The sequence below is a fragment of the Moschus berezovskii genome, chromosome 3 (genome assembly GCF_049115385.1).
Source record: "Moschus berezovskii isolate FMDL1 chromosome 3, NW_MosBer_1.0, whole genome shotgun sequence".
NCBI classification, from domain to species: Eukaryota; Metazoa; Chordata; class Mammalia; order Artiodactyla; family Moschidae; genus Moschus; species Moschus berezovskii.
In genome coordinates, this window is record NC_142462.1 from 92376761 (window position 1) to 92403425 (window position 26665).

Consider the following 26665-nt stretch of genomic DNA (forward strand, 5'->3'; position numbering starts at 1 on the left):
GGTCACCACATTGTCAATATCCCTCACTGTATATAGTTATAAAATTGTAAGATCTACTCTTTCCCTTTTTGGTTAAATGTTTAAGCAGAGTTACTGCTTTTATAATTGACTGTATGTTTATATGCTCATATTTGTGAGACTGAAATATTTCCTTTGATGTTTGGAAGGGACTGAACAATATTATCTGACCTGGATACACATGGATTTCCTCTGTAGCTGGACCACATCTGTCATCTCAGAAGCTCCAAAACACTCCAGTAGAGCTCTCTAAATCCACCACATAATTAGGGCACAAAATGGTAATTATCTCTCTCTCTCTCTCTCTCTATATATATATATATATACACACGACACACATATATACCATATATATATATATACATATATACCACATCTAGTTTATCTGTCCATCTGGTTTTGGGCACTTAGGTTGTTTTTGTGTCTTGGTTGTTATAAACAATGAACATAGAGGTGCTGGTATCTCTTAGTGTTTTTGTTTTCTATGGATAAACACTCAGAAGTGAGATTGCTGGATTATGTGGTAGTTCCATTTCTAACTTATGGAGGAAGCTCTATACTGTTTTCCACAGTGACTACACCAGTTTACATTCCCACCAACAATGCACAAGGCTTCTCTTTCCTCCACATCTTTAACACTTGTTATTTCCAGCCTTGTTGATATTAGCCATTCTGACAGGAGTGAGGTGAAATCTCATTGTTGTTTTGATTTGCATTTCCCTGAATTTCAGATAAACAAAATATATATTTTTAGTTTAAGTTTGTTCCAAATATTTCAAAGTTCCTTGCCTTATTTATTTTCGTTTTTTTTTTTTTTTTTTTAGAAATCTGGAAACCCAATATGAGGTGGCTTTTTACTTAGGGATGAACATACACTCTCTATCAAAATGATTCGTAATGCAGACATACACACACATATCCCTTTACTATTGAGAGTCAAATGCAGACCAACATTATAATCTTAATTTTAATAAAACAGGTTCAGTTCTTATTGGATTTGCTGTTTGTTGTCTCAAAGTTTGCTTACAGGTATAAGAGGAAAGGTAGATCAGGGAAAGACTATAGACGTTTCATCGCTAGAGAAGACCATGGCAGCAGCATTAACACTGAAAGCTTTAATTGCAGGGAACTTAGCCCGATTCAGGTCTGCTCACTCCACTAGGCAACAGGCAAGCTTTGTCCGTGTTTCTCCATCCACCCCCGACCTGATCCCTCTGCTTGCAGTTCTGAGCTTTCAGAGCTCAGGCTTCTCTTCTCCTGTGGGGGAGGTGGCTGCTCCCAGCCTGCCACAGGGGGCCCTGGAGAAAGCGGTTGGTGTAGAGAGGCGGGGCTCCTCCCAGGCTTCCCCCAGCACCCACCCATTCTGGGCTCAGCCTGGTGGTCTTTAAGAGAGGTCCTTGCTGACTCCCCTGCCTGTCACATCTGCCGGGAACCCCAGTCTTGCTATTGTCCCAGCCATGCTGCGGGCCCCAGCGCTGCTTCTGGTGTTCCTGGCTCTTGGTGAGTGTGTTGCCTGGATGCTTCTGGGATTTTTCGGCAATGGTGTGTGTGTGTGTGTGTGTGTGTGGTGTGTGGGGGTCATACTAAGAAATGCTGTTTCCTCTTCCTCATGATTTTTTGTTGTTTTTCCCATTGCAGTCACTCAGGTATCTTCCAACATGGAAGATGACAGGATGTCAATCACCAGGGCAACTGGGTCCTCTGCTGTAATCCCCTGTGATCTTCCTACACAAAACATCCAATATATCCACTGGTACAAATTCCAGGAGGGAACTGTACCCCGACGCCTTCTCTACTATGATGTCTCCTCCTCAAAGGTTGTGTTGGGACCAGGAATCAGTCCAGGGAAATACCACGGCTATGAAGGCACAGACAAGATGTATAAATTTGTAATCTCAAATCTTCAAGAAAGTGATTCTGGAGTGTACCGCTGTGCTGTCTGGGAGAAGTACAGTGGTTCAGCCTTCCTTTACACTGCACTGAAATTTTGCTTGTCGCTGGCAAAAAACAGCCCGGATACACAGGATAGACCAACCCCTGCCTCACTTCCTGCTGTCAATGCCAATTCTCTACTGTGAACAAAGTGAAATCCTGAGCTCATCGCCCATCCCCCAACTTTTATATTCAATTGTCACTCACCCCTCCCCACCAAAGCCACAGTTTTTTCTAAAACAAGGCTTCCATCTTCACGCCTCAGACAAGCAACTGTCAGGCTTCATCTTCTTTTAACTCACCTAGGAGCTTCTGGAGACTATTCAACCTCCTTTTTAGGAGACAGGGCGCCTAGGATTGATCTGTTAAGGGAAATATTTAGGAGAGCACGGAAAGGTTGGGAACCTCACAGTGGTTCAGTGTTTAAGAATCTGCCTTGGAATGCAGGGTACTTGTATTCTGGAGCAACTACACTTGCATGTTTTGAAGACCCTGTTCCACAACTAGAAGTTCCTGTGCCACAAGGGAAGACCCCACACGATGCAACAGAGATCCTGCATGTCGCAACTAAGACCTGATGCAGAAAGTAAATAAGTTTTTAAAAAATAATAAAATAAAAATCACAAACATAAAAAAAATGAAAAGCTTAGCTATACTGAATCTTTTATGTGATCATTATCCAGAGAAAATGGCTGGGAATGAAGCATCTTCAATATTCAGGCATATGAAGAGTAAGAAAAGATGCAAATGAAAACTTGGACTTCCTGAACCTCAAGCTGGTATCATATTTCTCTTGGACAAACTGATATTTTCCTCATATAACCAATCAGGGCATGGCTGACGTAGTGAAAGTATAGGAAAACAGTGATTTCTGTAACAATGTCAACCATTGTATTTTTCTTCCACTTTCTTTTGAATTCAGCCCACAGCCAGAACTATTCTGCATTAAACAAGTCAAGCCAGGGATTCTTTCCACCCCTACCCGCTACATTGACATGGCCAAGTCCCAAACTGGAATGAGATTTATCAGATTATTTTTTTTCTCAATAATTCATCTTAAAGAATGCTTTGGGTGAACAATTAGACAATAAATAGTATCTCTTTCAGCTGAAAAGTCATGCATGAAAGGAGTATGGCTTTCTTACTGGGCTAGATTTAAGGATGTGAAATTCCTGGTGGCTCAGCGGTAAAGAATCCAACTGTAATTAAGGAGCTGCAGGAGACCTGGGTTTGATCCCTGGGTCGAGAAGATCCCCTGGAGGAGGGCATGGCAACTCACTCCAGTGTTCTTGCCTGGAGAATCCCATGGACAGAGAAGTTTGGTGGGCTTCAGTCCATAGGGTCGCAAAGAGTTGGACACAACTGAAGCAACTTAGCATGAACAGAAATTTTCGATTCACATGTATGTGATCTCCTGTGTATTGGATCCTCCAAATTTCTATCAGAGCAGTGTTTCTTAAACTGTGGTCCATCGCACATGCATCAGAAGCACCTGAGTTGGATTAACAGTGCTAATTCTAGGTGGCACCCAACACCATGAATACAAACACAGGAATGAAGGCTGAAAATGAGCATTTTTCAATAAACTCCATAGCTGATTCTTATTCAAGTTGATTTTTAAGAACTGCTGCCCTGGTGGTAAAAGATAAAGTGACACATTTCTCTCTGAAATGGACAGGTTCCCAGCCTGACACAGAAATGATTTCCAGAATGGTACTCTTGGGCTTGTTCCCAACCCCAAAACCCTTCCTGTCTTGTTGCACCCTGGATGCTCCTGCTTTCCCAGGTCATATTTTTCCATGACAATCCCACAACCACAGGTCAAGTTTCAGGTTCTTCTTCTTTCTGTAATTGCAGGGAAGAAGGAATTGCAAACAAACCAACTTTAACTTGGTCCCCTGTACCAGGGACCATGTATTTTAACTATTTTACAACTTTAAAAAAGATTGAAGCATAAACTTATTGTCATTTGCATTTTTCTAATATTGTTTAGGTTTTGTTCTGCATATTTATTTTCCTGATCTGCTTTACATTGAAATTTTGTGTATTGGGAAAATGTGGAGAATTCTCTGCAAAGAGATTTTTTTTATGCAATGAATTTTTCCTGACTTCTGAGTTCTAGGAATTTTTTTTTCAAGGCAAAAGAGACTTGACAAATCTCTTGAGCAACAGAAAAGCATCAAGATGAAACACAAAGCTATGCCCTTTGATTACTGCATTTAGGGTTTCACTGCCCCATCTACCCTGCTGGGAAAGACAGAAATATTCTTCACAGGTCATGGAAAAGAGTAAAGGATTTCCTGTTCAATCGTGGGGCCTGAATTGAGAGGTTGGTTTGACTGGAGTTCTTCACTGGAATTCTTTTGGACACACTCCAGACCTCACTGCTAGCAACCTGAGAGCTGCTCAGAAATGAAAAACCCTTAGTGATAAGAACCTGAAGTTTAGGGTGTATGGTGGCAAGGAGGTCATTGTGCCTTAGCTGGGAGAGGATAGGTTCATGGAGGAGGTGGCCGCCATATTGAAAAAATTCAAAAGTGAATCAAGGATTTTTGGGGGCATCTGTACAAAGTCTTAATGGACTTTTTGTGTGCAGTTCAAAAATTGTAATGGAGCATGCCCTTTCTATCTCAAATGCCCATTTTTTCCCCCTAATATGCATAGGTGCCCCCCAACAGGATACACAATTACCCTATTCAGCATTCTCAGTTTCAATCTCTCCCTCAGGTAAAGGGTTGTAATAAGTGTTCCCAACTTTGAGGGTTTCTGGAAAATTCATGGGTCAATCCATGCATGTAATGAACTTAGACCCATGCTTGTCACACAGTACGAGTTCAATAACTGTTAGTACTTGTAATTGTTATCTGTGGCCTGGCCTGTATGTAAAGAATATACAGACGAAGCAGACAGGAGTCTTCCTCCCAGGAGCCACTTGCAGTCCAGACAGTTGAAGACAAAACTGCAGCCTTGGCTGAGATGGCCCCATTATTCTGTGCTTCCTCTGTGGCTGCTGGGGACACTTGGCAATGGCTGAGCACCAAGTAATTTCCAGACCTGAACTTGACCTCATTTTTCTGACTTAGGTACTATCATATCTTCCCCCACCCCTAATGCGTGATGAACTTGGGATTCAGAGAAACTCTGTAGCATTCAAGATCACAAAGGCATTGATATAACAAGAGATGCAGTTTGAAGCCAAGTATAAATGTCATTTAAACTTATGCTTTTTCCTACACTCTACCCAGAACCAACAAGAAGTAATGAAAGGATAAAGATGAGAAGTGGGGGAGTCAGGGTGATCTGCATATTCACAGAGATGCAGCATGTGTTCTTGCAAATGTATCCAGGTAGGAAAATTGATCCTTTAATGAAAATGGTTGGAATAGAAGGAATTCCCATCTTTTGGATAAAACATGATTAAGCAATATAACAGCTCACATATTTAGAAAATAATGATAGGAGTTGCACTGTTATTTAATATGTACCTCAAAGGAAATATCAAATTAAACTAATGATTTGTTCATTTCCTCTAGTCAGAAATTAATGAACCATTAAGAATGCTTTGTGGAGCCAGAAGATCCAAGTCAATATGTAGCTGAAAAGTGAGAGGGTCTATATATGTCACACTTGGCATGGCTGAACCAATAAGAATGATCAGTAAATAGCTTCTGTCGTTAAGTTTTCTATACTGAAGGGACAGATATTTGTAAAATAGCAGCCTGAATTTTCGATCATCCTCTATCTGAAAATTAGAAAGTTTACACCCAGCTCCTTCCTTGCCCTTGATTGCTGTGAGATGGGTAGGAATTTCCCTGAAGGATAAGGATGTGTGTGGGTACCCCACAACCTTGACCATGAAGCTTCATCACACAGAATGTGTCCCAGGATGTTAAAACATCTTTTTCTTTACTTTCAACCTTGCTAATGGTCATTTTATTTATCCCTTGTGAATTCCTTAGAAACTCTGACAAACCTGTTAATATTTTTTGCACCAGCCCTTCTATGCATCCCCACTGTGACTACAGTAACCTGGGCGCTCAGAGACCTCTCAGTGGCTCATGGCGACCATCTCTGAAATGTGCCTACTTCCCCGGGATTGCTCCCCTGACAACTAACCTTCCTGCTATTTTTCTTCCTAAAGCACAGATCTGATCATATCACTTTCTTCCCTACCATCGTCAGTATCTCCTCATCATCCATTCTTTTCTAAAAATATATATTTGAAAATGCTGTAAAAATTGCTCACATTCCTACTTCTTAAAAAATATCTATTAAGTAAGCATGTCTCCTGTTCTCTTTCTATTTGAAGTTTCTCTACCCAAGCAGTCAATTAGTCTCTTACTTGTTCCTTTTAACTCACATCTCTCAGTTCAGTTCAGTCGCTCAGACATGTCCAACTCTTTGTGATGCCATGGACTTCAGCACACCAGGTTTCCCTGTCCACCGCCAACTTCTGGAGCTTGCTCAAACTCATGTCCATTGAGTTGGTGATGCCGTCCAACCATCTCATCCTCTGTAATCCCCTTCTCCTTCTGCCTTCAATCTTCCCCAGCATCAGGGTCTTTTCCAGTGAATCAGTTCTTCACATCTGGTGGTCAAAGTATTGGAGCTTCACATGTCTAGACGTTTTTGAATATGAACTTCACTTATATTGTGTTTGATAGAAAACTATTTCTGTGTTCTCAACAGATAATCAATCATCCTGATCTAGTTTTAAGATAATCTCTTTGTTTCCCTACAATTTAAAAATGACTTACCATATTTTTATATCAACATATACTTGGAGTATTTGCTAGAGGATTTCTGTTTCATTTATGTCTCAGTATTCATACACCATTATCATATTATGTCAGTAACTTTGCAATAAGGGTTTAGATCTGTTAGGCCAAATGTCTATTCAATATTATTCTTAATCATATTTAATGTTATTTAACTTGCTAACCCTGAACACTTATACCATAGAACAAAAAATGAAATGTTTTCTTAATTCTCATAAGAATTATAGTAACTTCATAAATGTGAATTTAGGAAAGATCAGTATCTTTATGATATTTAGTTTTTCTTACACAAATATGATATGTCTCTTTATTTATTCAGGTTTAATTTTATGCCCTGGGCGCTCGGTCCGGGAGCATCCGACACCCACTGGGACGCAAAAGGCACTGGAGCCCCGGCGGCAGCGGTGGCGGTGGCGTGCAGGAGCGGCGCGCGGCACAGCAGAGCCTTCAGAAGTCTCAAAAGTGAGTTTTGTGGAGAGACGCCCCGCTCCGGCGGCGAAGACGCGGGAGACGCCCGGCTCCGGCGCAACCGACCACGTGCAGAATCGTGGATGAGAGGAGCTACCCCGCGCCCAGGGTTAGGGCGGTGGCTGAGAGGAGCTGTACCACGTCCAGGAGGCGGTGGCTGCTTGGGCACCGGAGGGCCGAGAGGAGCTGATCCACATTCAAAGCAGGAGGGGCGGCCTTGAGGAGATATCCCTCGTCAAGGTAAGGTACAGCGGCTGCACCTTGCTGGAGCAGCTGGGAAGAGATACTCCACGACCAAGTGGAATATAAGAATCCAGTGTTCTGGGGAGGAAGGAACAAGATGGCGGAGGGATAAGACGGCGAGACCACTTTCTCCCCCACAAATTCATCAAAAGAACATTTGAACGCGGAGTAAAGTCCACAAAACAACTTCTGAATACTGGCAGAGGACATCAGGCTCCCAGAAAAGCAGCCCATTGTCTTCTAAAGGAGAGAGAAGAAATCCAGCTCCACCCACCAGAACACCGACACATGCTTCCCTAACCAGGGAACCTGGACAAGTCACCCGTCCAACCCCACACACAGCGAAGAAACTACATAATAAAGAGAACTCCACAAACTGCAAGAAGAGGGAAAGGCCACCCCAAGCAAAGCAATATAAGCAAGATGAAGAGGCAGAGAAATACCCAGCAAGTAAAGGAACAAGATAATTGCCCACCAACACAAACGAAGAAGATATAGGGAATTTACCTGTTAAAGAATTTCAAATTTTGATGGTGAAAATGATTCAAAATCTTGAAAGCAAAACGGAGTTACAGATAAATAACCTGGAGAAAAGGATTGAGAAGATGGAAGAAAGATTTAATAAGGAATAAAAAAGAGTCAATATACAATGAATAATGCAGTAGATGAGATCAGAAACACTCTGGAGGGAACAAACAGTAGAATAACAGAGGCAGAAGACAGGATAAGCGAACTGGAAGATAGAATTGTAGAAATAAATGAAACAGAGAGGAAAAAAGCAAAACGAAAGAAATGAGGACAATATTAGAGACCTCTGGGACAATGTTAAACGCTCCAACATTCGAATCATAGGAGTCCCAGAAGAAGAAGACAAAAAGAAAGACCATGAGAGAATACTTGAGGAGATAATAGTTGAAAACTTCCTTAAAATAGGGAAAGAAATAATCACCCAAGTCCAAGAAACCCAGAGAGTCCCCAACAGGATAAACCCAAGGTGAAATACTCCAAGACACATATTAATCAAGTTAACAAAGATCAAACACAAAGAACAAATATTAAAAGCAGCAAGGGAAAAGCAGCAAATAACGCATAAGGGGATTCCCATAAGGATAACAGCTGATCTTTCAACAGAAACTCTTCAGGCCAGAAGGGAGTGGCAAGACATACTTAAAGTGATGAAAGAAAATACCCTACAGCCCAGATTACTATACCCAGCAAGAATCTCATTCTAATATGAAGGAGAAATCAAAAGCTTTAGAGACAAGCAAAAGCTGAGGGAATTCAGCATCACCAAACCAGCTCTCCAACAAATGCTAAAGGATCTTCTATAGACAGGAAACACAGAAAGAGTGTATAAACTTGAACCCAAAGCAATAAAGAAAATGGCTACGGGATCGTACTTATCAATAATTACCTTAAACGTAAATGGGTTGAAATTTCCAAAAAGGCTAGGAAACAATTCTCATAGCCATCAATAGTTCAGTGTTGAGTTCATGAATAGTTTTTAAAGTTTGGGACAAACTGTAGTATTTGCTATTTGAAGTACTATTTGTAATTGGCATATTACGATGTAACATTGGTCTTCATTTCCAACTTAAAACGCCTAAAAATGCCTAACAGGTTTTTAGATTTGTGAATTTTAGTTGAAATGTATTTTACGATGTTACTAAACTTGCAGAAATATTGAAATATTTCAGAGAACTTATTCACTGTACATTTAATTTATTTTATTTATAAAAGTTATGAACTGTAAAAAAAAAAATTTATGCCCTTTATAAAACCTTATACTCTTTCTTCTTATAGCTCTGAAATTTTCTTATAAATTTTACAAATGATTTTATAACTCTTTACTTACTCTTTTGCATTTTATTGGTAAAGCTTTTGTGGGTTTGGAAAAATAGGCAACTCCTAAAGCTCCTGATAATTTGATTCATGGTCTAGAATAAGGGAAAACAGTACAATTTACCAGAGTGGTACCTCAGATACCACTGAGATCTCAATAGGTCCAAATGGTATTTGACAACTCAAAGTATTAATACTAATAACTTAATTTTCAATTTAAAAAAGCTTTCTAAACAAAATATTCATCCAGATCTCTCATCTTCTCCTGTGTATTAGGGGCTCAGCTACTATGAATGGACAGTTGTCACTGTGACCTTCTATTTTCATTCTCAGGGCAAAGGCACTGCTTGGTGATAGGACTTAGGCCAGGACCAACCAGGTGGATCTGGCATGGACAGAGGGATACTTGACCTGTCTTGTGAGGGTCCTGGAGGATGAACAGCTCATCTGTGCTCAGAGGAGCACCCAGATGCCTCTGACAACCTTTTTTTGACCCTGATCCAAGATGAGTATCTCCAGATTACAAAACGGTCTCTAAGAGTCTTCTTATAACATACCAGAGAAATGTATATTGCTTTAAAGTTTTAGTTTCAATAAGGAATCTATTATTTCAAAGGAGAAAAAATTCTACAAATTTTTTCTTTTATCCTAGGGAAAGAAAAAAAAAAACTCATCACAGAACTTATTTTTTCATCTTGTGTTGCCATGGTAAAGAATGCTACCCAGTGAATGGAGAACTTTGCTCACATTTGACAAGTACACTTGTGATGGAGTATTTGCATTTTCAGTGACTGAAGAGTTTCCTCCTTTCAACAATATAGCCTCAAATCCCTAAGGGAGAAGTTCTGGTGTTTGTGAGAAGGAGTTTGCATCAAGGATGCAGTCTCAACAGTTTCAAAAAAGAGCAGTTTCAACAGAGTTGAACACATGGAAATTAAAAAAAAAAAAAAGGTTTAATTCTTTGAATACTATTACTGGAAATTTAGGAAGGCAGGTGGTTAACCCGTTGGTGGTGAACTCTTCTTTTCCTGTTTTTATTCCTTTCATCTTTCATCATTGTCTTCAATGATTTCTCCTCCATGGAAAGCAGATATTTGGGTCCATTTGTCTGAGGAAAATTAATAAAACTTCAGATACCATAAAACCTATGTTTAAGAACTTTCAAAAGAATCCAGAAGATCAAATTTCCAATGCAAAATTTTTAACTTCCAGTCATGATATGAAGTTAGGAGAAGGCTAAGATTATTGTAGGAGCTTCAACCAGTGTGACAGCGCAGGCTGGAAGAAGATATTTGGAAAAGCAACTGAGCTCATAGTAGCTTCCCCTGGTAAGTAATGTTTTTCTCTTTTTTGCCTTAGTTATGGGAAAGTGACAGGTGTTTTTTTTAGAGAAAACCATCTGTGTTGTGTGTTAAGTCGCTTCAGTCATGTCCGCCTCTTTGTGACTCTATGGACTGTAGCCTGCCAGGCTCCTCTGTCCATGGGATTCCGCAGGCAAAAATTCTGAAGTGGGTTGCCATTTCCTTCTCCAGGGTATCTTCTTGACTCAAAGATCTAAAGTATTCACTTTATCTAGCTGCCACATGCTTGGTCTTAGCGTATGAACAATAACTCTTCAGGTACTGGTCACTGTATATGGAAACTCAACTACTTTGTAAATGATTTATTCTCTCCTCAAAAACAGAATGGAATTTTTCTTTTAAAACACACACACACAAACATAAACTATTAAAATAGACTCAGACTAGATAGCAAAATATTTGAGAACCGTGTCTTTTTTATTGTTTCATTTATGTGTCAATATTCTTACACCATTAACATATTATGTCATTACATTGGTGTAAATTATTGATTCAATTTCCTTTTCTTCTAGACAATCTATTAAGTGGGATTCACTTATCTTAATTATTTCTTCTCTACAGTTTGAGATAAAACACAGTGTCCTTGTCTCCCAATACTTTACAAAACTACATTATCGGTTTTCATCTCATTCCTAAAATCAGTACATAAAAATTCTTATAGTAAATGACTGTAGAACATCAATAAATCCCATTTGTTATTACTGTAGCTTCTTCGAGGGAGGCTGAGATCAGTTGAAATTTATGCAGTCACATCTCTTGTTACATTGCCTGGATATGGATCAGTTTCATGGAATTTGGGGGCTCAATGAGCCCTGTTTTCCCTGGTGGCTCAGGTGGTAAAGAATCTGCCTGCATTGCTGGAAACCCAGGTTTGATTCCTCGGTGAAGAAGATTCCCTGGAGAAGAGAATGGTTACCCACTCCAGCATTCTTGTCTGGAGAATTTCATGGACAGAGGAACCTGGTGGGCTACAGTCCATGGGGTTGCAGAGTCAGACATGACTGAGAGATTTTCACTCCCTAACTTATGAGCCATATCAGCTCCAAAGTCCATGAAAACAGTTTACATGGTTGAATATCCTCATCTGCCCATTCTCTCAGCATTTATTTATTGAGGACAGTTTCTGTGTTGGATGCTGGAGATAAAAGAGTAAGATAGACAAAGATAGAGCAATTCCCAACATTCAAACAGTTTCTATTCTACCGGATGAGCTTTATAGGTTCTGACTTGATTGGGACCCATGTTCTGTGATCTGTGGCTGCTAAACAGACAGCAGATCTGGGATTGACGGGCTTGTTTCTTTCTTAATTGATGCAATAGTTATAGCTTATAAAACTCATATATTTTATCTGGTGGAAGAATTTAATGAAATGCCCTTAAGTCATCCCACTAAAGAGAATTTTAGTATCAGGTGCTATTTACTGAGAATCAAACAGCATAAGAAGTTTCAGTCCTGTATCTCATTCCTCAACAGGAATCATCTTATTCCCATTTCATACATAAGGACACTGAGGTTTAGAGAAGCTCAGTTACCAGCCTAAAGTCACCTGACAAGATACATTGCAAAGTTTAGGATTCAATAGGGATTTGTCTATTCCAAAGCACATGGTCTGGACTGTTATTGATGTTAGAAACATTTAAGTCATGTTTTTATATCATGAGTATTTACAGTTCCATAGCCTGACCTTTTCCAGTTTCCTCACCTGAAAAATCCCATGGTCAGAGGAGGCTGGCAGGCTACAGTCCAAGGGGTCTCAAAGGGTTAGACACAACTAAGTGACTAAGCACTCAGCCTCACCTTTTAAATGAGTACTTTGACTGACTACTTAGCAACTTATAATTTGCTTTCCTCTCACGTGTGAAAACAATGCTTCTGTTCCTCTTTGGTAATTAAAGACATATTCACTCTAAGTGACAGTCTTGACTAAGAACTGACTTTATACTGAAAAAAGTTATGGAAAGGAGATTTAAAAACATTCAGACACAATAGTGAGAAAAGATGGAACTCTACTCCCAGTGGATGTGAGATGAAAACAGAGGTAATCCAAGCAGCCCAGAGAGAGAAGGGACAGTTCTTCAGTTCTTGACACATACTTACCTTATGTGGTTTGCTGAAAGTCACCTCTGTGTCACAGTAGCAGGGTCAGTTTCTCCATATATTTATGTAAATATTGAAAAAAGTTGGACACAAATTCAAAACAGACACAGTTCTGTATATCTTGCATCTATCTCAGAACTAGGATTTGCAAACACGTTATCTGATTCCTCATGCTCTGTTGGAGTTCAGTTCAGTTCAGTTCAGTCTCTCAGTCGTGTCCGACTCTCCGCGACCCCATGAATCATAGCATGCCAGGCCTCCCTGTCCATCACCAACTCCCGGAGTTCACTCAAACTCATGTCCAGAGAGTCGGTGATGCCATCCAGCCATCTCATCCTCTGTCGTCCCCTTCTCCTCCTGCCCCCAACCTTTCCCAGCATCAGAGTCTTTTCCAGTGAGTCAACTCTTCGCATGAGGTGGCCAAAGTATTGCAGTTTCAGCTTTAGCATCAGTCCTTCCAATGAACACCCAGGATTGATCTCCTTTAGAATGGACTGGTTGGATCTCCTTGCAGTCCAAGGGACTCTCAAGAGTCTTCTCCAACACCACAGTTCAAAAGCATCAATTCTTCGGTGCTCAGCTTTCTTCACAGTGTAACTCTCACATCCATACATGACCACGGGAAAAACCATAGCCTTGACTAGACGGACCTTGGTTGGCAAAGTAATGTCTCTGCTTTTTAATATACCATCAAGGTTGATCATAACTTGCCTTCCAAAGAGTAAGCGTCTTTTAATTTCATGGCTGCAATCAGCATCTGCAGTGATTTTGGAGCCCAAAGAAATAAAGTCTGACACTGTTTCCACTGTTTTTCCATCTATTTCCCATGAAGTGATGGGACCAGATGCCATGATCTTTGTTTTCTGAATGTTGAGCTTCAAGCCAACCTTTTCACTCGCCTCTTTCCCTTTCATCAAGAGGCTTTTGAGTTCCTCTTCACTTTCTGCCATAAGGGTAGTGTCATCTGCATATCTGAGGTTATCGATATTTCTCCCAGCAGTCTTGATTCCAGCTTGTGCTTCCTCCAGCCCAGCGTTCCTCATGATGTACTCAGAATGTAAGTTAAATAAGCAAGGTGACAATATACAGCCTTGACGTACTCCTTTTCCTATTTGGAACCAGTCTGTTGTTCCATGTACAGTTCTGACTGTTGCTTCCTGACCTGCATACAGGTTTCTTAAAAGGCAGGTCAGGTGGTCTGGTATTCCCATTTCTTTCAGAATTTTCCACAGTTTATTGTGATCCACACAGTCAAAGGCTTTGGCATAGTCAAGAAGCAGAAATAGATGTTTTTCTGGAACTCTCTTGCTTTCTCCATGATTCAGCGGATGTTGGCAATTTGATCTCTGGTACCTCTGCCTTTTCTAAAACCTGCTTGAACATCTGGGAGTTCACGGTTCACATATTGCTGAAGCCTGGCTTAGAGAATTTTGAGCATGACTTTACTAGCGTGTGAGATGAGTGCAATTGTGCGGTAGTTTGAGCATCTTTGGCATTGCCTTTCTTTGGGATTGGAATGAAGACTGACCTTTACCAGTCCTGTGGCCACTGCTGAGTTTTCCAAAAAGTGCTGTTGGAGTTAGAACTTACTAAATTATCAAAACCCAAGGCAGACAAAGAAACATGCTATTTGTCATTTTATATAAGTTGCTTGTTTCCAAATTTTATTTGAGAAGATCTAAGATAAAAACACACATACAGGGACTTCCCTACTGGACCAGGGACTGGATCTCTGAATTCCCAGTGCAGGAGCCTGGGTTCATTCCCTGATAGGAGAACTAGATTCTGCATGCTGCAAAGAAGATCCTGTGTGCCACAACTAGAGACCTGGGGCAGTCAAATAAATGAATATTTAAACACACACACACACAGGTTCAGGAAGGGCAAAAATAGGAATAGAAAATCAAAGGCACTCATGGAAGTAGAAGGAAGACCTGTGAAGACCTGGCAGAAGCACAGGGTAAGATTTCATTCTCAGAGATAGGAGAGATATGTGTATGTTCTATCTCTATAAACAAGTGATTAAAAATTTTAAAAGTTGAAAAAATGTAGTGGAATAATATTTTTAATAAAGTGATAAAGAAGCACACCAAATTTTCCAATAAGCTATGTTAAAATAATATTAGAAAGAGATCTCAATGCAGGAGTCTTTGGGAGGAAAATGAAGTAAAAGGGGGACATTGGCTTCAACCTCTGTTATACAAAATGGAAGAAATGGTCTTTAAATAAATCCAGTTCTTCCTTCCAGGGCATCAACGTTACGAACATCACAAAGTTTAATGTCATTCAGAGATTACCCTGAAGAGAGGGTCAGGCAGGGAAGGTTTTCGTGATGCAATATGACTCTAGGAGAATTTGAGGACAGGTCCAAGGTTTAAATTTGTTATTACAATAAGTTTTGTGAGTTGACACATTTCCTTTCCTGATGTGGAAGGGTGTTTTCAAAGAACCTGGGCTTTGGAATCAGGTTGACTTGGAACTTCAGGTGCACCACTTACTGCTTATGTGAATTTGGGCAATTATTTTCTGGCCATAGTCTCCTAATCCATAAAGTGGGATAATAATATATACCCAGTAGGGGTTGTATGAAAATTGAATGAGATAATGTATAGCTATCATATTTGGTACATTGTCTTTGCAGATGATCGGGAATGTATATATGTACCTTCACTCAATTCAAATGTTAAGGGAGAACTGTATGCAGTAGGGAGATGTTTGCAGACAAGAACGCTGACTGAACAAAAATTCCCCAGAAAATACAGTTGTGCTTTTAACTCCTCAAATGGAAAGTTATCTTACTGTCCACTCACACACAAAAAAATGAATTTGGAGATATTTGTCTCTCTTTAGCATACTTTTTCCCACTTGACAAGAAAAATGAATTATAAATATGATTTTTAATATGTCCTATAGAGACATTTTTCATAGTTACCTGGTCTTCTCCCACCACATACTCCCATTCACCCTAAAACAGTCTCCATTATGATAGAATAAAATATATTTTTAAACAATAAATGTGTTCATGAAGGCTGGAAGTCTTGATATGGGGCAGTTAAAAGTCATACCCCATCGTAACATGTGGAGAAAGAACAAATGTCAAGGTTAATCCAGCCTCTGTTACATATTGGCTGGGACTTTAAGTTTTATGATGTCTTGAACCTCTCTTCCCATTGAAAATAAGAACAATAAAACACACCTCACCACCTACTGTGGATGAACAACCAGGCTATAATTGAATGACAAATTTTCTTCCTCTTACCACTTGCTAGGTTGTTCCAAATCACACCGATATTTGTGTCTGTGAGGTCAATCCTGGGTGTTCATTGGAAGGACTGATGCTAAAGTTGAAACTGCAATACTTTGGCCACCTCATGTGATGAGTTGACTCACTGGAAAAGACTCTGATGCTGGGAAAGGTTGGGGGCGGGAGGAGAAGGGGATGCCAGAGAATGAGATGGCTGGATGGCATCACCGACTCTGTGGACATGAGTTTGAGTGAACTCCGGGAGTTGGTGATAGACAGGGAGGCCTGGAGTGCTGTGATTCATGGGGTCGAGGAGAGTTGGATACGACTCAGCAACTGAACTGAACTGAATAACTCATTTTAATTACTATTTCATTTTCCCCTACAGATAGAGACCTTGATATAGACATGTCCCCCAAGCCCACTATGTTTCTTCCTTCGATTACTGAAATCAAGCGTGATAATACTGGAACATATCTTTGTCTTCTGGAGAATTTTTTCCCGCATGTTATTAAGGTTTATTGGAGAGAAAAAGGAGGCAACAGAGTTTTGCCATCCCAGCAGGGAAATACCATGAAGACTGCTGACACATACATGAAGTTCAGCTGGCTGACCGTGTCTGGAAACTCCATGGATAAACAACACATGTGTATCGTCAAACATGAGAAAAATAAAAAAGCAACTAATCAAGAGATTCTTTTTCCATCAGTGAATGAAGGTATGTGAATAGAAATATGAGTATAACCTCCTAGAACAATTTTTCAAAAGGATACGCCACCTCTTCTGTCAAGCATTAATGAAAAACAAATGCAAATCTTTCTTAAATTTCAAGCGATTTCCTTACAGAATTAAAAAAATAAGTGTAAGGTTTGAAATGTAGAAAAGAAAGAGAAAAGTTTACCTAAACTTTATCAGCCTTGGTTTCATCATCCAAAATATTACGGTCATATAAAGTATTTTGGGGTTGTTATACGGTTTAAATCAAACAACATATATGGAAGTACCTAACAATTTAGTACACTATAAACACACAAAAAGAGATTCCACTGTTGAAGATCGTAGTTTATTAGGAAGTAAGAATAATTGTATGTCTTTTATGAATGTTCTATTCATCAAACAAAGTCATCTAACTTCAATCTTGCTTTACTCAAACTGTAGTCCAGAAACGAGTCTTAACATCAAATTGATGTTCTTATGAGCGAGCCAGATCACAGATCAACAGAAAGCAGAGTAACTTGGCTACTGTACATTTATTAGGGTCCATGGTGTTAGGTTTTCAAGATTTGGATTTTTTTATATATCACTTGGAGTAAAATTTTGTGATTAAAGATCGGGTGAGGCTGGAGTATACAGACTTACTTACATTCTATATAATGAATGTATTTCTTGTCATTGGAAAATGCCTCTCGCCAACTTTCATTGCGGCCTAGCATGTGCCAGGCCTGAAGGGAGTATGAATGAACACACTCAGGTGAATTACTGTCCTTTCCATAATTACTCAAAAGTCCTAAGAGTCACTTAAGAGTCCTGCATATAAACATACTGACTAAAGGTCCCAGAGGGATCATATGAAGGAATCAGAAGCCCTTTTAAACAGTGGGAATCAAACCCATAACAGTATGTGCAGCCAGTTTTGCTGTGTGCCTGTCTGAATTTCTTTTTTTTTTCCAATCTGAATTTCTGAAGTAAGTCTTTATCTTCTCTGACCCTTTGTTTATGTCGTCAACAAATTAAGTCCAAACATTTGCTTTGGTCTTTTCTTGGAGCTGTGAAGAGCAAATGAAATAATGTCAGTGAAAATCCTTTGCTTTAGATAACATGACATAGATGTATTTATTCATATATTCATTACATTTTTATATCTTTTCCTAAAACTCTTTAAAAGTAAGATTACAAAATAGCCCTAAATTTTTGCTTTACCATAAGAAAAAGAAGGGAAGCAAATATGCAAAATGCTATTTTAATATAACGATGGACTTATTTGTCTTTATATTTTAATTTTTCTGGTGATCAGGGAAAAATAAGAATTAAAATAAGTTTCATGGTGATGATTATCATAAAGGAAATAAATTTCAGTTTATAATGTGTTTCACTTAGCACTTAATTGACTAGGCAATATTTCCCATTGACTACTCATGGCAGCAAAGCTAACGAGGGCATATCTATTAATGCCATTTTACAGCAAATTTCTAAGGAGGAACCAACATGACTATTGTGACTGTTTTCTTCCATCCAACAAACTATTATGTATTCAAACAAATATTTCACTTACATGTATGCCTTTTTAACTGGAGAAGGGAATGACAACCCACTCTAGTATTCTTGCCTGGAGAGTCCCATGGACAGAGGAGTCTGGTGGGCTACAAGTCCATGGAATCGCAAAGAGTCTGACATGACTGAGTGGCTAAAAAGTTGATGCCTTTCTAAAAATTGTAAATAAACCCAACTCTTGCCTCAGGTTTTTTTTTTTTTTAACTGTCTTTCCTTTTTAAATAATTTTATTTCTTTATTTATGGCTGTGCTGGGTCTTTGTTGTGCATGGGCTTTTCTCTGGTTGTTGTGAGTGGGGGTTACTCTTCCTTGTAGTGCACGGGCTTCTTGTTGTAGTGTCTTGTCGCGGAGCACGGGCTCTAGGGAGTACAGGCTCAGTAGGTGTGGTGCATGGGCTCAGCTGCTCCACAGTGTGTGGAATCTTCCTAGACCAGGGATTGAACCCATGCCCCTCGCACTGGCAGGCAGATTCCTATCCACTGCTCCACCAGGGAAGTCCTCCCCTTAGGTTTTCTATAGTTAAAGGACTATAAATGTGATTTGGCCTATTTTTCAGTCCCCAAAGGAATTGCACTGAAATGCTGAGCTCCTGTAATAAAATCATCATTGCTAAAAATATTTAAGAAAGGAAGCTTGTTTTGGTGTGGAATTCTGTTTTCTGTCTATAGATTAATTTTTCTGCATTTCTATGGATTATTTCTACAAAGTACTTTTCACAGCTTTGTCTCATTTAATCTCCCTCAAGGATCCTTAGAGTTCTGGCTCTGCCATCACTGATATGACTCTAAGCAAGTTACTTACCATCTAATTCTTATTTCCTCTTTTGTAACATGGAATCCTCCAAAATACACCTCACTCCAGTGTCAGTGGGAGATTAAATGACATATTGGATGTGCAGTATGTGAGCGAGTGCCTGGCACAGTAATAATCACTTAATGGCTATTAGCCTTATTAGTATTGTTTTCTTTATTCCCACACATACCATAACTGCAAGAGTATCAGATGCTGGAGATATGAGTGATATAGAAAGGTGTGGCTGGTTTTTTATTTTTCTGTGATGGGACATTTGCCGGAGCCAGACTCCTTCAAATAAGAGATTCTGTTTTATTTTCTGGGATTGGATGAATTATTTTTTTTTGTATTTATTTTATTATTATTATTTACATTATTGTATTGGTTTTGCCATACATTGATATGAATCTGCCCAGGCTGTACATGTGTTCCCCATCTTGAACCCCCCTCCCACCTCCCTCCCCATCCCATCCCTCTGGTTCATCCCAGTACACCAGCCCTGAGCATCCCGTATCATGCATCGAACCTGGACTGGCGATTTGTTTCACATGTGATAATATACATGTTTCAATGCCATTCTCCCAAATCATCCCACCCTCGCGCTCTCCCACAGAGTCCAAAAGACTGTACTATACATCTGTGATTCTTTTGCTGTCTTTATACAGGGTTATTGTTATCATCTTTTTAAATTCCATATATATGCATTAGTATACTGTATTGGTGTTTTTCTTTCTGGCTTACTTCACTCTGTATAATAGGCTCCAGTTTCATCCACCTCATTAGAACTGATTCAAATGTATTCTTTTTAATTGCTGAGTAATACTCCATTGTGTAAATGTGCCACAGCTTTCTTATCCATTCGTCTGCAGATGGACATCTAGGTAGCTTCCATGTCCTGGCTATTATAAACAGTGCTGCGATGAACATTGGAGTACATGTGTCTCTTTCAATTCTGGTTTCCTTGGTGTGTATGCCCAGGAGTGCAATTGCTGGATCATATGGCACTTTTATTTCCAGTTTTTTAAGGAATCTCCACACTGTTCTCCATAGTGGTTGTATTAGTTTGCATTCCCACCAACAGTGTAAGAGGGTTCCCTTTTCTCCACACCCTCTCCAACATTTGCTGCTTGTAGACTTTTGGATAGCAGCCATTCTGACTGGCATAAAATGGTACCTCATTGTGGTTTTGATTTGCATTTCTCTGATGATGAGTGATGTTGAGCATCTTTTCATGTGTTTGTTAGCCATGTGTATATCTTCTCTGGAGAAATGTCTGTTTAGTTCTTTGGTCCATTTTTTGATTGGGTAATTTATTTTTCTGGAATGGAGCTGCAGGAGTTGCTTGTATATTTTTGAGATTAACCCTTTGTCAGTTGCTTCATTTGCTATTATTTTCCCCCATTCTGAAGGCCTCTTTTCACCTTGCTTACAGTTTCCTTTGCTGTGCAGAAGCTTTTAATTTTAATTAGGTCCCATTTGTTTATTTTTGCTTTTATTTCCAATATTCTGGGAGGTGGGTCATGGAGGATGCTGCTGTGATTTATGTCGGAGAGTGTTTTGCCTATGTTCTCCTCTAGGAGTTTTATAGTTTCTGGTCTTACATTTAGATCTTTAATCCATTTTGACTTTATTTTTGTGTATGGTGTTAGGGAGTGTTCTAGTTTCATTCTTTTACAAGTGGTTGACCAGTTTTCCCAGCACCACTTGTTAAAGAGATTGTCTTTTCTCCATTGAATATTCTTGCCTCCCTTGTCAAAGATAAGGTGTCCATAGGTGCATGGATTTGTCTCTGGGCTTTCTATTTTATTCCATTGATCTATATTTCTGTCCTTATGCCAGTACCATACTGTCTTGATGACTGTGGCTTTGTAGTGAGCCTGAAGTCTGGCAGGTCGATTCCCCCAGTTCCATTCTTCTTTCTCAAGATTGCTTTGGCTATTCGAGGTTTTTTATATTTCATACAAATTATGAAATTATTTGTTCTAGCTCTGTGAAAAATACCGTTGGTAGCTTGATAGGGATTGAATTGAATTTATAAATTACTTTGGGTAATATATTCATTTTCACAATATTTGTTCTTCCAATCCATGAACATGGTATATTTCTCCATCTATTAGTGTCCTCTCTCATTTCTTTCACCAGTGATTTATAGTTTTCTATATATAGGTGTTTTGTTTCTTTAGGTAGATATATTCCTAAGTATTTTATTCTTTTCATTGTAATGGTGAATGGAATTGTTTCCTTAATTTCTCTTTCTATTTTCTCATTATTAGAGTATAGGAATGCAAGTGATTTCTGTGTGTGATGAACATAGATGCAAAAATCCTTAACAAAATTCTAGCAATCAGAATCCAGCAACACATTAAAAAGATCATACATCAGGACCAAGTGGGCTTTATCCCAGGGATGCAAGGATTCTTCAATATCCACAAATCAATCAATGTAATACACCACATTAACAAATTGAAAAATAAAAACCATATGATTATCTCAATAGATGCAGAGAAAGCCTTTGACAAAATTCAACATCGATTTATGATAAAAAAATAACCCAGAAGGCAGGAATAGAAGGAACATTACTCAACATAATAAAAGCTATATATGACAAACCCACAGCAAACATTATCCTCAATGGTGAAAAATTGAAAGCGTTTCCCCTAAAGTCAGGAACAAGACAAGGGTGCCCACTCTCACCACTACTATTCAACATAGTTTTGGAAGTTTTGGCCACAGCAATCAGAGCAGAAAAGACATAAAAGGAATCCAAATTGGAAAAGAGGAAGTAAAACTCTCACTGTTTGCAGATGACATGATCCTCTACACAGAAAACCCTAAAGACTCTACCAGAAAATTACTAGAGCTAATCAATGAATATAGTAAAGTTGCAGGATATAAAATCAACACATGGATGAATTATTTTGATGCTGAACTGATCTACTGAATTACATACAATCAGACCAACTCTTCCTGGATTGTAGGGCTCATTTTTTTAATGAATGTTTCTTTATCAGCAGATTATCTACTTATATATGTGTATTTTAATAACACATATATAAACACAAAAGCACATTGCCAAATAACAGGTGTGAAAAATTGACTATTAATTGTTCTCATTTCTTGTTGTTGTCTCTTCAGTTGTTACTACTACTAAACCTCCAAATGATGGTTTGAAGGATAAAAGTGGTAAGTTTTTGTATATGTTTTCCATTATGTCATGCTTCAGTCTTTTTATCCTTCTTATCCCACATCTCCTACATTGCTTTCTGATGAATTTCCCTTTTGAAGTCTACCTGGCTTAAAGTAAAAAGACCAATTACCTGCAATTGTGGGGCTCATCATTGTTATACTTATTGACTCTTTTGTCAGGAGAATATATTCTATCAGGGGAATACATATATGTGTACAGACATATAGACATAGACACAGACACACACATATATGTACAGACATATAGACAAACTAAAATAATAGGCAGGGACAGTTGATTATATGTTTTGTGTGTGTGTGTGTGTGTGTGTGTGTGTGTGTGTGTGTGTGTGTATGACTTCCCAATATTAAGAATCTGCTTGTAATGCAGGAGACCCGAGTTTGATCCCTGGGTCAACATCCCCTGCAGAAGGAAATAGCAATCCACTCCAGTATTCTTGCCTGGAAAATCCCATGAACAGAGGAGCCTTGTGGGCTATAGTTAATGGGGTCACTAGAGTTGGGCATGACTTGGTATTTAAATCACAACCATGGCTTCCCAGGTGGCCCAGTGGTAGGGAATCCACCTGCCAGTGCAGGAAATGCAGGAGATCGGGGAGATGTGGGCTCAATCCCTGGTTCAGGAAGATCCCCTGGAGGAGAAAATAGCAACCCACTCTAGTATTCTTTCCAGAAGAATCCCACAGACAAGGAATCTGACTGGTACAGTCCATGGGGTCACAAAGAATTGGACAGGACTCAGCAATGGAGCATGCACAGAGATGTCTATATGCACACACATATGCACATACATATCACACTGTCAAAAATAGATATACACAGTCAACTAATACTTGCTCTCCTTTCTTCTAGAAAAAGAAGTCCCTGATGTAAATTCTACAGAAGCATGTCTGAAAGATGAAAACAGTAAGTTTTTGTTTACTTTTGCTGTTATGTCAGCTACAGCACTTTTTCCCACCATATAAAATTAACTTTTGAACTTCTTTGGTTTAAGGTAAAAAAGTTATACTGTTGGGATTTGCAGAAATAGACTGAGTGGTATTTTAAGTAAATCAATCATCATTTCTTGGGCTTCCCAGGTGGCTCAGTGGTAAAGAATCTGCCTGCCAATTCAGGAGACACAGGTTCAATCCCTGGGTTGGGAAGATCCCCTGGAAAAGGAAGTGGCCACCCACTCCAGTATTCTTGCCTGGGAAATCCCATGGACAGAGGAGCCTGGTGGGCTACAGTCCATGGAGTCTCAAAAGAGTCAGACACAACTTACCCACTAAACGTTATAATTTCCTAGGGGTCATCTTAGCACAATAAATGCTGGTTTTGGTGTGAGATGACTCTAAATTAGAAACTGTCATGATAGACTCTGAACTGTTTACACATTGGATTTCATTTGTTAGTGTGGCTTTTGTTTCTAATGACCAGGGACACATGATATGTCTTTGCTTCTAGTATTTTGGTTGTGCTAGCAGTTAATACGTGAAATGACACTTACTGAAATCTTCTTATATGGAAGGTATTGTGCTGTGTCTTGCATGCATTTTCTGTGAATGTAATGTTCTCTTGACTAAACCCCACTATCCACCCTCTGTAAACACCAGAAAACTTCATGGATTGTAACTTTTGTAGCAATCTCACTAAGGCACAACATATAATGGCTTAGATACTTCCAAGTCAGCGATTCCACTTGATGTTTATGCTAAGACTTTTCCTGTCTGGAGTATTTATCGCATGTGGAGATGCAGGGCTCCAGAGCAGTTAAGAATGTGTTCTTTACACATTCAGGTTGCTGGGAATGAAATACGGTTTCTGGTATTTTCTAAATGTGTGACATCTGGCAAATTAATTCTCTTCATTCACAGTTGACTTGTAAAAGGGAAATGAAAATAACAATCTTATAAATTATTGTGAAATGAAGTAAGATTAGAGCTTTGCTTGCAAAGCTCTCAGAATAAATGTCTGATATTTGGGGTTAATGAGGATTAGCTGTTTTTATTACTTAGAGACATAGTGAGGGCAAAAAAATGCTAAAATCTCTTAAAAATTCTTTTTTCCCACTGCACTAATTCATTAAAAACACAAACTTAACTTTTATTCACTGGAAAAGAGTCTGATGCTGGGAGGGATTGGGGGTGGGAGGAGATGGGGACGACAGAGAATGAGATGGCTGGATGGCATCACTGACTCGATGGACATGAGTTTGAGTGAACTCCGGGAGTTGGTGATGGACAGGGAGGCCTGGCGTGCTGTGATTCATGGGGTTGCAAAGAGTCGGACATGACTGAGCAACTGAAATGAACGGAACTGAACTGAAGTGAATTTAGCAGAAGTTGTCGATTGGCTTGAACTTTGAGTTGAATTCTGAGTAGTTCTGGTGGTGGTGTGATGGTAGTGGTGGTCCTTGTTGACTGTGGGGATTGGTGATGCTGGGGTGTCACTTTATAATAGGTCGTCAGAAATAAATAATTGTGGCTTCCTTCCATCACTGTGTACTGACCTTTCAAAAGACCAGGCAACTAATCAAAGGACTTCTCCTAGATACCCTGCAGCTGCAGCTCATGAACACCTCTGCCTATTACACCTACCTCCTCCTCCTCTTTAAAAGCACGGTCTACTTTGTCATCATCACCTCCTGTGTGTTCAGGAGAACAGGTGTCTGCAGCAATCAGAAGAGCTCGTGACAGAGGGGCCCCATAAGAGGATCAACGTTCCTTCATCATCTATGGTCTCTAAAAGCTCTGCTGAGAATCTAGCCTGGTTTTTATTCTGGATTCAGGTTATTTCAATTCATGTGTTATTTTTATATTATGTCTTTATTTTGTAAGAGTTTTTCAAACCATTGGGCAAACAGACAGTTTGACTCTGTAACAAGAAATTCTGCCATTACTCAGGGGCAGGACCCTGGGCAGGTCTGGAGAGCCTCTCCCCTCACTGTCCCCACAACCTCATCAGCTCCTTGGGCTCCTGAATCTTCACGCCTTCTCAACGCACACAGTGGGTAGCTCCCCGTCTCTTCCCTCAGTGCCTCCCCCAGATCATGACCCTGACCCTCCCTGCCACACACCCTGGGGCTGCCAGCTTTGCTACTTGAATTCTGTACTTTCTATTTCATGATAGACACGATAAATAAAAAGAAAAACTCAAAAGTCTGTTTTTGTCTGTGTGTAATTTCATGAAATCTAACCAAGGTAAGAGACAGCATGACAACTGAGCAATTAAATTCAGCACTGGTTGTAATAATGATCAACAACACATTTCTAAGTCTTTCCCTGGGATGGTGGTTATGGTGCTTTCTTTGGGGCACTGGCCCCAAGGGGATCCATAGCCAAAGAAAGGTGCCTGAGTTCTTTCTCTTTTAAAGTCAGCGTATTCAGACTTATTGGTTCGGGATGTTCCTGTGGTGACTATTTGACACTTAGCATGCCTTTCACAGTGTGTGCTCAGATCTGTGCTAGTGTCTCAAAAGTGCTGCCTCCTGATCCTCATATTAACCCCGTGAGAAATGCACCAACACCAAAGGGGCATTGGGTGGGGGGTGAAGCACTCAGACCCTAATCCCTGAGGGCCTGCATTTGAACCCTGGGTCTGTGTTAGCATCTGTGTGACCCCAGGCAGTGATTTGAACTCTCTGTGTAATGAAGTTACACTCTGTCTCCTGGAGCAGGTTAAGTAGATAAGTTCATGATGCAAGCCCTAAGCAACATTAGCACCTACTGTTGGTAGCTCTACTGTAGAATCCACAATTACATAACTGCACTGAGAATTATCTCGAATCTCACTCCCCATGGACAGTTTAGATATGGATGGAACAGGGATTCAGTTGATACAGTTCACCTAGATAATCCCATTAATCCTACAAGCACCCTTGGAGGAAGGTACAGTTAGAGGCCACAGTTTTCAGATGGAAGAGGTTATCTGCTCATCACATCTACTTTTAAAGTAACAGTTATTTAGAACTGGGTTTCTCTGACCTCCGAGCCTGTATTTTGTTACCTAGCATCTCCAATTCACTGATAAGAAGATGAGGTCCCAGAGAGGTTATGAAATATGCCCAAAGTTAAATGGGGAGCAGTGCCAGAGTCTGCTTGGGCCAGGTCTGCCTGACTTAAAATCCTGCTCACTTTTTCAGTATACCAGTGGCTCTCTTACTATAGCTACAAATAAATGATTAGAAAAATAGATTGATAGACATATAAGAAAACAATGACTGATGTCCAGACTACATCACAGGCCAGGCATCAGACTTTGAAGGTCCTCCTTCATTAATCCTAATGCACAGCCGGGCTGAGGCATCAAGTGACTGAAGCGGTTCCAGTGCTGCCAGCTCAGATCTCAGGCGGCGAGAGGCCATCACAGAGCTCATTACAGAGTGTAGACGTGCTTTACTTGGAAAGTGACCTTCAAGCCCAGCCATCAA

The 26665-nt window shown here is 39.7% G+C and overlaps 1 gene segment (V, D, J or C); it reads left to right on the plus strand.

The window, feature by feature from the left end:
• The first annotated feature begins 1370 nt into the window (after positions 1-1370).
• On the plus strand, positions 1371-24929 carry LOC129552093 (T-cell receptor gamma chain C region C10.5-like). The segment is given in 7 exon segments: positions 1371-1518; positions 1657-1966; positions 10554-10609; positions 16373-16702; positions 22183-22230; positions 23107-23160; positions 24787-24929. Coding segments are annotated over 7 exon segments (984 nt in total).
• Positions 24930-26665: the final 1736 nt, after the last annotated feature.